At 38.2% G+C, this 18,542-nt stretch overlaps 1 protein-coding gene across 1 annotated transcript in view; it reads right to left on the bottom strand.

Annotated features, from left to right (window-relative positions):
• LOC138276944 (lipoxygenase homology domain-containing protein 1-like) overlaps positions 1-18,542 on the bottom strand; it is a 262,443-nt gene that overhangs the window by 169,577 nt on the left and 74,324 nt on the right. Inside the window, exon 4 of the mRNA XM_069219211.1 lies at positions 18,215-18,405. Coding sequence (XP_069075312.1) covers positions 18,215-18,405 — 191 coding nt within the window. The remainder of the gene's footprint in view (positions 1-18,214; positions 18,406-18,542) is intronic.

Below are 18,542 nucleotides of genomic sequence, written 5' to 3'. Positions count from 1 at the left end.
AGTATTTATTTGCATTTAAATTCGTCAGTCGTGTGTTGGCATGGTGTCGAACTCCTCAGCGGTATACAGAGTCGCCATACATTTTCAGCCAGATCCTGGAAAATAATTTTGAGACCCTTAAACTGCCCTATCATTCAGTCTAAGTGCAGTACATTGAGAGCCTGTTACTTGCGTCAAACACCAGAGAAGCATGCAGAAAAGATACTATTGCCCCTTTGAATCATTTAGGAGGGAATGATCATAAAGTTTTCCCTGCTAAACTACAGTACTGCAAGAAAAAAGCCCTATATTTAGGTCACCACATTGGGAAAGGTATGAGGAAAGAGTCACAAGAAAGAATTTCAGCAATCATGAAAATGAATCCTCCCGTAACAGAGAAAGAAGTCTAAATGTTTTTGGGAATGGTTGGCTGCTGCCATTAGTAGATTCCAAACGTGTTCCTTTTTGCCAAACCTTTACAGAGGCTAACACACAAGAATGTGACTGATCCAGTACCATTGGATGAAAATTGCATATGTGCCTTGATTGAGCTCAGCTCTGGGAAAGCCTGATAATAGCAAATGTTTTTCTTTATTTTGTTAAGAAAGAGATGGATGTGCACTCTCAGTTTTGACACAGTTGCATGGAAATGCAAAGAGACTTGTGGCCTATTTTTCTGCTACACTTGATCCTGTAGTTGCAGTTTTGCATGGTTGCTTAAAAGCCATCACTGCCTTCAGTGTCAGCATACAGCAGTGGGAAAGCATTGAAATGGGATGTCCACTGAATGTTGTTATCCACCACGCAGTGGAGATTTTGTTAACCTGTACAAAGACCCAATACCTTAGAAGTTCCTGTTTAACTCATTATGAGCAAATTATCTTTGCCTCGTTGAATGTGAATATCAAGAGATGCACAATTTTAAACCTCGCATCCCTGAATGTACATTCCTGTTGAAAATGCAAGTGACTGTGAAGATGAGGTTGAGCATGACTGTCTCAATGTCACTGGATTGTGCACCAAGCCAAGACTTGATATTCAACGTTTCCTTAGACAAAAATGATTATGACATGTTCATTGATGGCTCCTGTTTGAGAGATAAAGTTGGTACCATGAGAGCAGGCTGTGCAGATTCCACAGTTTCAGGTCTGACAGACGTTTCCTGGCTTTGAGGGGCCTTTTCAACCCAAGTAGCCGAATTGGTTGCTCTTAACAGAGCATGCAGTGTTTCTGAACAGCCTAAAGTGACAAATTTCACTGAAAGCCAACATGGGTTTGGTGTTGTTCATGATTTCGGACAGTTATAGTCCCAGAGACGTTTTATGACATCTTCTGGTTCTCCAATTTGAAACAGTGGCAAAATTTATCATTTGTTGAATGTAATGCAGTTTCCAACAAAAATTGGTGTTATGAAATACCCTGCCCATAGGAAATCAACTGATTATGTAACCCTGGGTAATATCTATGCAGGCAAAGTTGCTAGGTGTTGAGCTCTGAGTTGTACCTCCTTTAATGGAGAGTGAAACAGTGGTACACAGGAGGAGACAAGCCAAAATCTCTTGATGACTGCTGTTGACACATGGGAGGAAATGAAAAAATTGCAAGAAAGAAATGACAAAGGAAGAACAGCAAAGTATGAAGAAATGAAGATGATGTTTGGGTTTCAAGTGATGGAAGAGTAGTATTGCCAAATAGCTTACTGTCCGCTATGACAAGACATTACCATGGACAGGCAGACATAGGTAGAGACGCAATGGTCAGAACCTTCAGACAAACAGGGTTTAATCCTAGGATTAGAGTACTTGCTCAGGCCACATGTCACCGATATATCACCTGTGTCAACGAATGAAGGTAGGGAAACTCACAGTTGTTACAGTGAGTCATGTAGAAAGATCAGGAGGACCTTTCAATTGAAAGCAGCTTGATTTTATTGAGCTGCTAGTGTGTAATGGACTGAGATATGTTTTAGTTATTGTATGTATCTTCTCACACTGGTTTGAGGCTTACCCCACTAGGAGAAATGATTGTCTCACAGTAGCAAAGCTGTTTCTTAGAGAGTTGATACCTAGGTTCAGATTCCTGACTACTCTAGAATCAGACTTAGGAACTCATTTCAACAGTGAGGTCTTTAAAATGTTGTGTGGTGCATTACAAGTTGAACAAAGATTGCACTGTAGTTATTGCCCAGAAGCTTCAGGTCTGGTAGAACAGATAAATGGAGCACTGAAGTCCTGACTGGCAAAATTGTGTGTATCCACAACACTGAAATGGCCAGATGTATTGCCTCTAATTTTGATGAGTATGTGCAGCACACTCGACAGGAAGACATGATAGCCTCCTCATGAAATCATCACGGGATGATTGAGATTGCCAGCAATGCCTGTAAATGCGCTTGTGAGCATTACAGATGACTTGGTGCTGGATTATTGCAGAGGACTGGATGATGTAGCGTGTTTTTTGTCTCATCAGGTTGGAGGGCTACTGTACAAGGTATAGCAGAAACTGCATCATGATCTATATCCTAGTGACCCGGTTATGCTTAAGAAGCATGTAAGGAAGACATGCTTGGAGCAGCATTGTAAAGGCCTCTACCAAGTGGTCCTTATGATGACAACAGCCGTGAAGTGCGCTGGCCTCCCGAACTGGGTATATGCAAGCCACACTTGCAAAGTTCCAGGTCCCCTTTGAAGAAACCGCGCCTGTTCGGTTACAGTGAGTGCAAGGAATCAGGTAAATCAAGCTGCTGGGGCTGGACAAGTGGCTGTAGCACACACTCGATCTGATGGGTTGCAGTAACCACAGTAACAAAAGTGGATGGTATAGAAGGATCGAGGCACAATCAGTTGACTCATGCAAGCTCGGATGCTGACGAAGGATTAGTCGTGCTAGATAAAAGAGTTGTACCCAGAGACAATAGGCCTAAAGAGAATACCCGACCTGCTGTGCAAGTGCCATCAACTATTGTTGAAGAAGCTGAAGAGTTCAGTCAAAGTGAAAGAGGTGCTGAGAGTCAAGTGAACAGAAGATCAAAAAGAAAAGGAGTGCCAAGCAGAAAGTACTTAGCACCTGAATGGATAAATTATTCTGCTGATAACTGAGAACTGGAGTTTGTTACCTATTGTGATAAAGATTTGTATCCAGCTCAATATTCTTGAGATTGAAATTGCTTTGGAACTGAACTCTGAAGCCTCATTGCCAGTCGATGAAGAGAGACATTACATTTTGGAAGAGATTATCAGTGATTGCGAACTGTGCCTTTATTAGAGACATTTGAAACTTTAGTAGAAGCCTTCAAACATTTACAATTAGAGAAACTCTTGATGAGTTTTATAGAAGATCAAGGAACTTGGTGAATAATTGCGTTGTTGAAAGAGACTATTTTTATTTTCTCTGCTCAGAAATAAAAAGGACTGACAAGAAACAGTGATAAAAACAGCTTTGATTTTTGATTTTAAGCAGTAAGTGTATATAAAATATATATGTATGGGTCTAGCAGTAGTGACAGTTATCATGATTGCATTATTGTTTATAGGTTTGACTTTGCCCATAGTAAATGATTCAGATCAGATTGCACCTACACTTGTTTCAAATTTAGTAAATCCCCTTGCAGATCAAAATTAATTTCCCATGAATGAGAAGTATTTACAAACTGATAATTCTAAAGGTGATTGGTGAAGTGTATGAGTATGTTGAGACAATGGAAGTTAGAGACTGTTACATGTGTACACAGCTGCCTTCGTTAGTTAGTGAAGGAATTAGATATCACAGTATACTTCTAGCCTATGGAATTTTCTTTAACCTGTTATTGACACTGTTTTATCAGCAAGAGTGTTACCAATACTTCTTTTCAAATTATGATTTAGTGTTTTCAATTTGACCTGTCAAAAAATATTTAAGTAGCATTGCAAAGGCAAAGAACATTGTATATGTGTGATGTTTCTTTGAACCCACATTGACCTTTGGATTAGTATATGCATACAAGAATAATTTAATTTGCATTCTTAGTCAGTCCGTCAAATAAATGTACTTTATTCGTCAATCATGCCATAAAAATACAAAAAAATGTATATCAAAATACACAGCACATTCACCAACTATAACCAACAAGTAAAAGTTAACACTGAAAATCTAAGATGATAAAACTTGTCAATATTTCATAATCGATTAAAACAGTCATAAATCAAATAAAACTGTCACATTATTCTTCGACATATTCTTTAAGTTGCAACGGTAAGACATAAAAACTATAACCAGGCCACCGTCTGTTATATATAAGAAATCAATATTTTTTTCTTGTATTTCGAGAACATCTAATAGGACCTATTACTGCACATCAGATGTTCTTGTGGTCTGCACTTAATATTCTTAGAGCAAATCTAACAGCAAAAAACATGTTTATTTAGGACATAGCCTTTTTAAACATTAGAAAAACACCTGATCACATAAAAATCCACTGTACACAATTAAACACTAGATCATAAATATAATAAAACATGTCCTAATTGTATAAATACACCCTACTATATAAGATAATTGTCCTTCCTCAATAACCCACATTATTATCTCTCAACGTTGTCTCCACAGTGATTAAAAAGTGACCCAGCGCCCATGTCACATCTAAAAATCTAAAGTCAATTAAAAGCTCGATCACTTGTCCTCTTTCTCAAATACCATATTTAAAAAAATAGGTTTTAAGTACTTTTTACCACTGGGATAAGAACCACAAACAACCAATCAAGATATGGACTGAATTCAGTTTCCCATTAAGACAACATTGACATATTTTCTGTTAATTTTGCAGACCTTCCTGGTTGCCTGACTTAAAGTCTAAATGTATTCTACAGAAAATCCTTAATATGCTGTGACACATCTTAATGTTTGGAATATTTTCCAAATAAGGAAAGATTCCACCGTTCTCCCAGCAATTTAGCAAATGAGATACAGATCTTTTATTACTCACATACAAGAGATCCTGGGCACTGGAGGCCTGTTTTAATAGTCTTTTAAACTCTGCTCTACTCACACTCATCTAATCGATCCCCCTTGCTACCTGTATATTTAGTAAGTTAGCACAGGCCAGAATTCTTCCTCTAACCCCGTGCCCAAATTAATTCACTTTGCAGTACCTCCTTTTTATATACCTGGGAGATTTTCAATATTTCTACACTGTCAATTCTTATCCAGAATTTTAACATCTCTGCCCAAGCGGTTTGGGTTCACCCTACTAAACCGGTCTCTATTCTAATTGCATGTGCCATGGTCGAGGTGGGGAGGCCAAGTAGCCTTTTCAGGCACTTTCCTTCTTCCAAATCTCATCTCTTCTTACCCCTCGTACGCATCACCTCTGCTCCATACATAAATCGTGGATTCGACATAGCTTGATAGGCTCGTAATACTGGCCGGAGAGAGGGCCCCCCATATCGTTTATCAAATCTCCTTAAGCCCGCTATTGACGCCAGTGCTTTATCTTGTGAGGAGGCGAGGTGGTCCTTCACACCTAAACTCTGTGAAAACCATACCCCTAGATATTTATATTTGCTCACTCTCTTTTATTTTTGTATTATTAATTGTCCAACTCATACTCTTCCCTTGCTTCCCTATTTTGAGCACTATAGTTTTTCCATATTAATTTTCATTTTTTTCCTCATGCAATAATCCTCAAATGTATTCAGTTTCCGTTGCAATCCAATTCCTGTCCGATCAAAAATCACAAAATCGTCTGCGTACAAAAGACAGCTAATATGTTTGCCATTCATTTTGGGACTGAAAGCATTTGGCAAACTTAAGACTTCAGGTAAGTCGGCAATAAACAGAGAAAACAAGGTGGGGGCCAGTATACATCCTTGCCTGAGGCCATTTCTTAAACGGATTTTCCTCAAAAGTAAGCCCGCACTATCCAGCTCCATTTGGGTCCAGTTGTCTTGTGCAGTTCCTTAAGAATTAAAAGCAAATCTTTTGGTATTCCATATCCCTTTAATACATTGCACCGCAGTACCCAATCAACCGAATCGAACACCGAGCTAAGATCAACAAAATAACAATAAAGTGCCTCCCCCTCTATAGATTTCTTTGCAATGGCCCATAAGCTAAAACAGTGATCAATGGTCGAGTGACTCTCCTTAAAACAACCTTGCTCCAGAGGTATGATAGAATTTGCATCCGCCTACTACTTAATCATCTTCAATAATATCTTCGAAAAAATCTTGAGACCTATATCCAGCAAGTTAATTTGCCTATAGTTTCCCAATAGAGAATAAACACCTTTTTTGTGGATTGGTTTTATTACAGCCCATTTTCAACTCTCTGGAAATCTTCCCGTTGCCAAGATTTCCTGGAAGACAGAGTGAAACTGTCTGGCCCACCATGCAATATTCATTTTTATTACAACTGCTGGCTCGTTATCAGGGCCAGCCGCCCTTGTGAGTTTTATCCTTTCAATAGTTTCCTTAAATACTAACTTAGTAAAACCCATCTTTGTTTCCTTCTCAAATACTAAAGATGGTGCTACTCTGCTCTACCGAAACATGATGTATGTCTCTTCTAAAAATTTTACCCACACATCCTCTCCCACCTGTTCCTGGGTCCACTTTTGAGAAATACCTGCCCCACACTGTACTAATCGCCAAAATGTCCTATCATCGTTAGATTCTATAGTTTATAACATCACATCCCAACATTTTTCTTTTGATTCCCTTTTCTTTTATGCTACCCAAATTCTAAGTTGCCTTTTTAAACCATAAAGCTGTTGTCCCCATCTATTTTTTTACATGTGTTTGGTACCTTTCCAATTTCCTAATATTACATTTTAATATCTCACATTCTTTATCGAACAGTTATTTATTTCATGCTTCCTAGCTTTATTTTTTAGAGTGCCCGATATTAAAATTCCTGACTTCAGGAGTAAGAACGCGACCACATTATTTATTACCTTCTCATACTCGACTAAAGGATCTAAGGGAACATCCCCATTATCTATAGCACTATAGTTGTACTGCAATTCCTTCAATAAATGTAGGTGCTTTGCGAGAGCCTTATTCGTAAACATTTTAAGAAATCAGTATTCAATATTAGGTCCCTCCTCTGTCTCAGGGCAATATCCATTTGGATAATAGTTCTAAATGGATAATGATCACCCCCCCTCCACCCACAAGACCTCAAAGTTCATCACCAGTGAGAGAGCGTAGTTTACATAATCCATACTAACATGAAACATATATATATTAATGTGTAACGATGCTGCCCAGTAACTATAATAATAGCGAACTTGCTTAAACGTGCACCTGAATTGTGACCACGGCGAGTGGCCACCAATGCATACGTAGACTAGTAATGACAATTAAAATGTTTATGTTATATTCAATTAAGCTTACATTAACATTTGCATTAATGAATTTGTATTGAAAATCCTCATAGGCTTTAAGTTAGCGTGAGCTGCAGCTTAGCTGCCTGGCTCTCATATTAAAGGCATTTTTCCTGTTTTCCAGTGTGCTGACTCACGAGGGGCCATGACCCCACCATGTTCTTTTCTTCCTAGCTTGGAAGATGAATGTAACCATGTAAGATCCGTTCCCAGGCGCATCTTCGGTGCCCTGGAATAATTGTTATAAATTAATTGAAACAAGTGTAGATTAATGTTACGTACAAGGTCACTCAAACAGGGACGATAAAGAACTGCTGACCAAAAGATGTACAAAGAATTGCCAAGATGATGAAGTAATGCCGGATGTGCCACCTCTAAAGACGTCAATTATGAAGACCAATCAAAACCTCATAAATAATATGGGGTGAAGATTTGGGATTACCCAATGTGTTATGTGATAGGCTAAGATAGTGGGGTTAGCAAGTGTCCAATAGAAATTTGGGGGAATGTACTACGAAAAAGGGATAAAAACCCATGTCACGAAAAAGTCAATTACTATTAGGTAGGGAATGCTATTGATTTTAACCAGAAACTCTGTCACTCTGTTTGGTGACTTGAGACTTATTAAAACCATCCTCACCCATAGACGGCCCATTTTACATTTTCCTCCTTATGAGGGAAGTGCCCCTATGCCTTTAGTTAAGTTCTGACTGATGGCGTTTTGAATGATGTCCTGAAGACGAAGTATGCTGACCAAATCTTTGGAAGGTAATTATGACAATACAATTGTAATTTGTCTGTTTGCTTTTCCTTTCTAGGTACCAACTGCTTGCTTTTGACAGAGATCATAGCTAGATGTTTTCCAAATTGGTGTTCAAAATTGTTTTGCATGAAGCCCAACATGCTAATGCTAATTAGTGGTTAGGACAGGTGTTCATCAAACTGACGCAAATAGACAAACGACCGAGACTATGCTTTGTTGAACTGACGAGATATCAATATTCTGCTATATTTGATCTATGTTTACGCCGTGCTATGTTCTTATGTTGATGATTCTTGCCTTAATGAAATCTTATCAAAGCTGCCATATAGTGACTATGCTATTGTGTTTCTTGGTTTTGAGGTTAACGTACTTAATCTTAGACTGTAACTAATAGGGAATAAAATTTATAAAATTCTACTAAAGGGTGTGGTTAATCATGGCTGAAAGGTCATGGTTGCGTCGACGGAATTGATTAATGAATTTGACTAAAGTGAAATGTATTGTTGTTATAAATATTGATGACATTATTGACATATTGATCGACATATTGATTAGCTATCTCGTCCTACGGTGTCTCTCAACTGGGTCAAAAGATTCATTGGCCTAAAACGAGTCCTAATGTGTAATAAATTAACATAGAGGGACGCGTTAACACCAGCGCAAAGGCCCTCATCGACACAAACACATAATCGATTGGGGACATCTGATTTCCTTGTTTAAACCTTTTTCCACCTGGGATATCTGTGGGCACATGACCATTTAAATTCACTAATCCATTTGACCAAAGGAAATCTGATAAAGCAATATCCTTCCCAGTTGCCACATTGTATGCGTACAAATAGGTTGTGTATTGAAAACAACGAGACACTCCCCGTACTTTTCATCCGCCAACTGAGAAAGCAGTTTATGATTAAAATCTCCCATCATAATAATCATGGTTAGAGGGCATAATGTACCTATGGCAATAACATAATTCTTAGTCCTGTAGACAAGGAATTAATTGGACAAGTAAAGGAGAGGAGAGCAATGAAAGTCAAAATAGAAAAAGGAGTAGTTTTGCAGATTTGGGAAAAAGATGTGACACATTCGGTGGCTGGAAATTAAGGATTCCTAGCTATTGATTGGCAACATGTAGGGAAGCCATATATATATATATATATATATATATATATATATATATATAAAGGCCGAAATCAAAGATTGATACACATTCCCTTTGGCGTACTTAGTGAATAGTTGTGGTTTGACTTTATTCAGTTACACTGATGACATGCAGATTATGTTTTCGTTGTCATCAGCACAGAGTCATGGACCTTTGGATCTTATCCTAGGCTTGAGTGTGGTGTCCTCATGGATGAATAAAAGCACACTCAAGCTCAATGAAGTTAAGATGGAGCTCATGATTCTGGGCAAACACCATTCACTTTGGGGCCCTCAACACTGGCTGGTTTCCCTTGGGGCTCTATTGACTCATTCCCCAAAAGTTAAAAGTGCAGTGTTTTTACTGGATGACACACTATCCATGAAGCCCCAAGTGTCTAAAGTGACCTCCATGTGTTTTGCGGTGCTTAAATGGCTCAAGAAAACTAGCTGGATGATTCTGGTTTCTGCCCTAAGGACCGTGATTCTGGCCTTAGTGCTGTTTAGGCTGGATTATGGAAATGTGTTTACTTGGGCATAGACAAGGCATCTATGCATCATTTTCAGGTGGTACAGAATGCGGTTACCAGGTTACTCTACTTCCTGCCGAAATCTGCCTCAGTTTCTCATCTTTTTTCCAAGTTCCACTGGCATACAATTCCTAAACATATCATTTGTAAAGCCATGTTTGAGGCTGCTATATTCAAAATTCGGTAGTCCCTTACTAACCTATTCAGACCTTGAGATCCTTGCATTGCACTCTCTTTTTGTGCCTAGATTCCATCTGTCACACATGAAATAGTGCTCTTTTTCCTACCTTTGTTGGAAATTGTGGAATTCTCTTGCATAGTACTTAAGGGCTTGCACGTCACTACTTGCTTCCAGTAAAGGCTTGAAGTCTTGACTTTTTAGGCTGCGATACCCTTAATGTTTCTGTTCTGCCACTTGCACTGGGAAACCTCTAGGGATAGCTGTGTACATTGTAAATCTGCTAAATAAAAAATAAATCAACTTTGTAGAAACTAGTGAGAGTTGGCATGTATTTTTGTTCAAAGGTTTTTGGACTTTTATGCTGAATGGTCAAGACCCCGCCGTACCAGGTGTTAATTTCATATGTGAGTAAAATGCCTATTACAAGCTGCTGAAAGGCTGTTGTGGTACATGTTACATGGGAGTAGTTTTTCCAAAGATCTGTCATGTGGAACATTTTAATGATACTGTTTGGAGTGAGAAATCAAACTCCAGAGTCAAAAAAGGAGCAAGTGCTTCAGAAATTACAAGAGATATTTCCAGTGCCATAATTCCATCGATAGATGTGATTTTGAATGAAAAATGAGAAATTTGTCACCAACAGTAAAAAAGTTAACTACAGGCACTGCAGGTGCAATGTTGTTAATGGACACAGAAATGGTAGCTATGAGATCAATGGTTTTGCAATATTCTCTTGCTTTAGACATGTTACTCGCAAAGGAAGGCAGAGTTTAAAAAAACTGTACATGTGCAACAATGTTGTACATACATTCCTGACAATAGTAAGGAAATAAGAAAGTACATTTCAAACATGGCTGACTTAAAACAAGACCTGAAAAAACTGTCAGCAATGGGTGCATGGGAGGCCATAGTAAAAGGTTTTACAGCCATTGGTAGATAGTTTTGGAAAGAGGTATTGTGGGAACCATACTGAGACCCCTTTTGATTATAATATTATCAGCCCTAGTTGCAGTTGGATTTTACAAACTATATACGATACTGAGGGAAAAAAGAGCAAAGACAGAGAAAGTAAGAGATAGAAATAGCCTGTATTACAGTAATGTCAATCAGATAGAGGATTTCAGGAGCTCGACCTGAAATGAACATCTGAAATTTTGGGCTGTCTTATGAGAGTGGGAGTAATTTACGATTACTTAGTAGTCATCAAAGTATAGCCCCTCGTGTCATGAAGGCCGTCAGAATGTGACAGTTTATGTTAATAGCAGTTTTAATGGTTAAACTTAGAAGCTGCACTCACATGCAATTTAAATGTGCACTTGATTGTATTTCAAAGATCGACTGAGGTGGCATTTGAATGAAATCATGTTAGAGGGACAAACTTGATGTTATATTGTAATTTAGACTCTAGACTAACAGTGCATATAGGAATGATATTGGATATTGGATTTCTAATGATTAATGAGTTAAAAATATGTGGAAAAGTGAGAGAAATACACTTCTCTGTTGTACCTAATGAAATGCAGCAGGAAAGCTTTCCCACTTGAAATGAAATGTACTATTTATATTAATGATATAATATAATTGCTGAATTTATAAGTTTTCATATTTTATATGTTTTACTAAAACATATTAATTAAATGCATTATTATAATTTCCTCATGTTAGCATGAGTGAGGCCTGTTGAAACTTGTGATTTGTGACATGCTAGAAATGTTGATTAATTTTCAAATGTGAACTTTCTTTTAGGTTATGTTCTCATGAGAAGCTTAGCTAGCTGGTAATAGACTGTGTTGTTTAAGTATAGAGAGAGCTTAGCATAGTGCCGTTGACAGAAACACTTTGTGGAACATAGACTGACATCGTAGACAGTTGTTTTCAATTTGTGTGGAGTCACATAGGTGGAAGATGCTCCCATGACAGACCTGGGGAAGAATTGGACTGTTTCCGTTTTTAAGTCTTTTGATCAGTTTCTATTGGATGATGCCAATTCAGTGTGACATGAACTGATACCTTTAAGGAATCAGACTACTTTGGAAATTCAAAAATATTGATGGACATTTGAACTTTGGGCAGTCCCTGACAGACCCTTGCAGTCCTTTCCCGTTCGAGCTCCTGATGCTTGTAGATGCCTTGCTGATTCTGATCCTTTGCTAATGATGAATTTCTGAATGTTGTATCCCTTGGAGAGGTATCTCCCGCTCAAACCATTGCTCTTTGAAATATCCTTTTTAGTCTAAGAAATCCTTTTATTTTCCCCTTCAGAAGACTCTTGACCGAGCTTCTGATATGCTGACGCTTTCTTTCTTACTTATCTTTTGTCTAACTTAGTTAGAGACCTGCAGTCCGAGATTATCTTTTTCCAAATTATTTTTGCTCTTTTTATACTTTTTGTATTTTGCCCCCTTGGGTTTCTCCCCACAAATGTATTTCCCTGATTTGGTTAGTAGTAGGGTTGACCAGCTAAGGTTATGGACTTTGCTAATTCTATTTGACTGATGATTGTTAAATCTAAGCAACGTATCATCGGTGTAACTCAGACTTTTTTGTTGATAATATGCATTATTCTTCTTGAATGCTTAGCTTTATTAATGTTAGTTTGCTTAAATCTATTTCAATGCCTTGGGCAACACTTTGTGATTATGCATCTTTACAACTTGGTTTTCTGCAGTGTCTACATGACTTTGAGCTTGTGTTTGTAATAAATCTCTTTATGTTATTTCCTGATTGGAGTTTGTCTTCTGTGGCCGCTTTTGTCATAGTGTTAAAATTGTTTGGAGTTATATTGAAATTCTGTTAATGGTTCTAACACACTACTCTTTGGGTCCAAAGATTTATCCACTTTGAAGAGAACTGATTCCTGCAAAGGATGAAAATGCTACAAAAGTTCCATGCGGAGGGTTGGCCTGCAGCCAGGCCCTGTGACCAACCCTGCCGTGCATGTCCAAATGCTGTGCACAGAGTGGGGTTGGCTGTATGCATGGGATTGGCCACAGGAAGGCCCTGTGGCCAACCACCCATGGCGCAAGTCTGAAGGCCGTGTGCAGCGGTGGTTGGATTAACAGATAGTGATTAAATATTACTTTAGGTTAAAAAAAAACTAGAAATTCACAGACAAAACCAAAGGTTACAGGGACGTTGTAGTTAGGAAATAGAATTTAAAAAAAACTTACAAAATTCACAAAAAAACAAAGGTGACAGGGACGCAACAGTTAGGTTCAGATTTTACACACACAAAACCATAACAATTCAGCAGTTATAGTTATACTTATCTCAAGAAACTATAACTCATGCTCTAAGGTAACTCTAACCCATGCCCACGCCATGCATTGCTAATTAACTAACGTTATCTCAGTCAGTCACGAAATCCTCTATGACATCATTGATATGGTTTTGTGTGTGCAAAATCTGAAACTAACTATAATGTCCCTGTAAATTTTGGCTTTTGTTGTGTGAATATATATATATATATATATATATATATATATATATATATATATATATATATATATTCCATCTCAAACGCCATTTATATTGCTGAACACTTGTGGATGGGTGCCTCCTTCGTGCCAATGGCATGCACGTTATAATAACAAACAGTCTCTACTTCAGAGCCCACGGAGCACTCTTTGGATTCCCAGCATAATTATTTCACACAGCATGACGCGTTTCGGCTACTTGCCTTCCTCAAATGCTGATAAAAAGGAAACACTCACTTGCAAACACTTTAAATAGTTTTCATTCATTGTTCTAATCAGTATGCTCGTAAGTAAAAGAGGACTAACATGTCTCCATAAATCACGCAGTTCAAGGCGCCGCCATAGTCAAATATGTTATCTGATATTTAAATGTCCCAGTCACAGTTATTCTTGAGTAGATTTAAAAGCCAAAATGGTTCTGGGCACATTACTTGTTCTTATCTTCACTTGCGCGATTTTAACAGTTAATCTTCCATGTTATTGAAAATATATATATATATATAAATACATACATTCAGAATGAAGGTACTGGTACTTCCCATGCATGGAACTGAAGCCCAAATAGCTCCTGAAAATAGAAGTTTCAGACCAAATCAGCTTTGCAAGCGCTCCCGTAGTGCAATTCCGAACTAAGGAGATCACCTGAAGTGTGGTGGGTAGCAGGCCAGCCTGTGAGGTTGACAGCCACTTTGGGCTCCACCCCGTGGTGAAGGACTGCCAGACACATTTAGATAGCCCAACCTATCTGGCCGTGATATCTATGTCTTTATTGCATCGCCTGTGTGGCAGATGCTCTGAAAGCTGGGTGAGCGCCAATACACCCATTCATCATTCATTTTTTATTTCACTGAATCAAACTCCAAAACGTAGAGTTTGTTTCAGTAAAACAAGAAACACAGAGGGTGGTTTATTCATTCATGTGGGGGCAATTGTCTGTTTTCCCTGAAAGTCTCTACTATACTTTGCATGGCAGACCAAGGCAGGGAAAATATGTACTGATTCTGTTGCTGCATATCCTGACTGAAAGATGAATGCAGAAAATCATTCAAAATTTGTATATTTGATTTCACCTTTACTTCCTATTTCTTTGTTCTTTCCTTACCTTCTTGTTACTTTCAGTGTCTCATGTTTCACTGCTTCTTTAGGTCTAATCTAGAAACAGTTTTAGCTCTCTTGCTAGTCTCAAATATTTTACAAAATGATAATTATGAAGGATACACATAACTAGAGGTGCATTGGTTCAGACCTCTTCATCAAATGCACTGCTCAGCTGTCATTTAAATTTTGCTTCTGACCACAACAGCACAGAGCACAACTCATTGACAGGGTTTTTATCCCTGATTACTTGTACCCATGTTCCTACAAAGAAGTCAACCTCTGTGCCAGAAGAGTCTAGCCAATACTTTACTTTGCCAATGCTTTTTCATTATACATGTTAACCTTTTCATTATTGTAGTCCCTCTTGCATGTTTAGACTATAGGTCTCATTTAGAATGTAGTGGGTTTCCGCCATCTGCTGTCTACCCTTAATTGTCCTTGTCAACTTCTGTCTGTCATGCTTAGAGATCTCTGGTTGCCTGGCAGAAATCTCTATGCCTTCAGAAGAGCTGCAACTATGCTCTGAATGGCATTGTAAGTTTGATGAGTGGCCACCATGATTTATGCTCTTTTCAGCAAACATTTTTGTTTTCCCAAAGGCAAACTCCCAAAGCAGGAGTTTGCTTTTGTAAAACAAAAGAATTAACAGCCCGATACCCTCAGAGTTTTTTTTCCCAAGGTCTGGGAGTCATTTTGCATTGTTTCTTTATTTTGTATTTTTTGAACTCCCTCCTCTAAAAAAGGTTGATGGTCTGAGGTACATAAACTGTTGGCTTTGACTTTTTTGGGTTGTCTGTCTAGGGTTCCCACCAGTGGAAACATGGTGATTCACCTAACTCTAAATAGAGCAGGCAGGCTATCCATTTGGTGGGCAGACTACTCTGCCACATTTGTGGCAAAGTACCCAGGCTGCAAAACTTTAAATACGCCCCTATGTCTATGCCTTAGAGTAATTCAAGGTGAACAGTAACTGTTCTTTGCAACAATAACAATCATATTTTCCTTTGATTTGCATAAAAACTAAAAACGGTTTCCTATACCTGTTTTACATACACCTGTGGCTGGGGTGCACAAGTAATCTTCTACTAAAATGATATACTATGATTGTCTTTAAATTGAAACGTTTTATTGCAAACATAGGCATACCACATTTAGGTAGTGGCATGTTTTCTTTTTTCCGTATTTGGCATACACTTACAATAAAAAATAAAAAAATAAAAATAAAATCCATGATCTTGTCAAAGTGCATAAATTGGCTTTGCTGGAGCTTGTTTTTATATGTTTCTTGCTTTGTGTTTCTCTTTGTCTTTATTCTGTTTTTCTCTCTTTTCATTTGAGGCTTTCAACATTCATCTTTTTCAGTTGTTTTAACATTTTCAATTTTTTACATGAGCTGTAACGAAGTAAAGGTTGAGGTGAAGGTGAAAAAAAGGTGGTGGGCTGATAGAGAATAGAAAAGCTGTTTGGGGCAATAATACACTTGACGGAAATGTGAAACTGCATTTTTTGTGGAAAAAAATGGAAGAAACGAGTAAAGAAAACTGACCTTTAGGGCAAAGGGGATGATTAAATTCGATAGTATTAAAACTGTAAAATTTGGGGAAAAAAGTTCGGATAATGTGTTGTAGGAGAATCTGTTCTTCACTATTGTAGGCCACGTCTGTTAGTCTAGCAGAGAAACAAGCATAGCGCAAAGCAGAGATCTTTGTTCCAGGTCGGAGGGAAAAGCACTACGACCTACTGAGTTCCTTCCATCTCTGTTGATCTGTAATGCTATGTTTAAGTTAGTAACATTAGACCAGGTTGTTGAGTATATTTTACAAAGAAATAACGAATGAAAAGCAGTATTCAGTTTGAAAGTATTGGATAGATGAAGGATTCCAATAAACCCGACCTTCTTGTAGGGTGTCTGTAATCTGTGATGTACACCTTGAATATTGGTACTGGTATCAATACAATCTCATCCAAAACATAAAACAGATATGCAGAGGCAGTTGGTGGGGGAGGGGGTATAAAAAGGCAGGATTAGTGACAGTTAAGTGGTAAAGTTGAGTAAGTAAATCAAAAACCTTGGATTTGCCGGAATTCAACAAACTAGAAAAACAAGGCAAAAGTGCAGTCAATTGTAAAGTCGTGATCAACTGAAGGTTTGCTGTTGGGGTGTAAAAGGTAATTTCTTGTGATACAAAAGTATAAGACAGTGAGGAGGGAAAAGCTGAATGTTGTTTAATGTGTCACAATGGTGTAATGTTTACAGATGGGAAAAATGTTCAGACTTCTGGGGCTCAGAGCTTTAATTCCAAGTAATTCAAGCCTGGCCTTCCACAATTCAGAGACTCTGCACAGGTAGCACAAAACACATACACACCACCACCGAAAATATGTATAGACATTCTGCTAAAAATGATCACCTCTCCTAATATGAAATCAACCATTTCCTGTTCATCACTGGCATCTCCAACAGCCTCCTACCCACAATATACACCAAGATTAGCATTCATTACAACATGTTCAGCATCATAACGAATAATTTCTCTAACAATATCAACACCCTTGTGGAAGAGTTACCTCAAGATATTCCCTTTTCTGTAGCATAGATTCCACTCTGCTGAATGTCATAACCACCGAGACAACACGCCCTATAACTATGGCACCCTAAATACCACCTCCAAAAGGACCTCAAAAGGCAGCTGGTTCCCCTCATCTTCCACAGTAAAAAGAAAATACTCCTGTGTGATAGAAATCAATCAATCAATCAATCAAAAGATTTATAAAGCGCGCTATGTACCCGTTAGGGTTTCGAGGTGCTGGGGGGGGGGTGCTGCTAACGTTCGAAGAGCCATGTCTTGAGGACTCATAGAAGATGCTCAAACTCTTATGCTGGCCACACAATTTTAAGACATACAAACCTATGACAAGTCTCTTCCTTCTAAAAGTCAAACTCCACTCACAGAAATTTAAAGCTGCAGACAGTGATCTAATGACCAATTGCACATGACATAGAACTCTCAAAAGTCAACTTGTGACAAACCGCCATCCTGTTCTTTCGGAAATGTTGATCCTGTCTGAATACATTTTCGTAACTTAAAAAGGTCTAGGGTGTGAAATATCATATGGTGTTTTATGCACTATTTTAGCCACTTACTAATGCTTTGTGCATTGATTTGAGAATGCTATGAGGAACGAGTTGGGGCAGGTGCTTAATAATTATTGCCACTTTGTAAAGATGTATATTGGCTCTTCATCTGAACGTTTTTATTTGGCGCGATGCTCTCAAGCCTTGTGCCATATTTTTCAAGGACCGTGTTCCTTCCCCCAGTAATATTTTATCATAATTGAGATTTGTTACTAGATGTTAATAGTAAAGGTAGCGGCAATGTCAATATTAAGATTGTCGGTACCTAAGGGTTTAGCCCAAGGCGATACTGCAAATAATTAACTTTAATTCATTAAAAAATTTGAATAGCGGATTCAGAGAGGCTCTGCGAATTCACAATTGATAAAATACCTCTTGTCACGATGTTTGAATTTTAAATATCCACATGATGTTTGGTTCGGTCCACACAACAGCTTAAACGTTTTCATTCTCAGTTGCATTTCTAAGACAAAGTGAACACTTTTTGCATTTTAATCTTATAAGCACGAGTGCTTTTGCTAATAAATATTTCAAAAAGCAGATTGAAAAACCTCTATCTGTGCTGATCCTGATGTAATTCCAGCCAATAGACTTTTGTGTCCAAGGTTTCCGTAGAAGACTAGAGAAAGCTGTACAGGATCCATCTCATTGTCCATTGCTGATCCACTAAGGTCGATCATCCACGTGCCAGAAGACAACTTACACATCTGAGAAGGCCTGGGACTGGAAACCTGTCTTTTACCTGAAAAATATTATACAGTGTATAAGATGCAAGTGATAAGAGAAGAAATTAGCTCTCTCTATAATAATTCTCTGGCCCTCACCTAGTGCCCTGGAATAAGGAAGACATTTTCAACAAGTGCTGAAATGCAGAGACTG

Source organism: Pleurodeles waltl, chromosome 2_2 (genome assembly GCF_031143425.1).
Source record: "Pleurodeles waltl isolate 20211129_DDA chromosome 2_2, aPleWal1.hap1.20221129, whole genome shotgun sequence".
In the NCBI taxonomy this organism is placed as follows: Eukaryota; Metazoa; Chordata; class Amphibia; order Caudata; family Salamandridae; genus Pleurodeles; species Pleurodeles waltl.
This window is presented reverse-complemented; position numbering and strand designations above follow the sequence as displayed.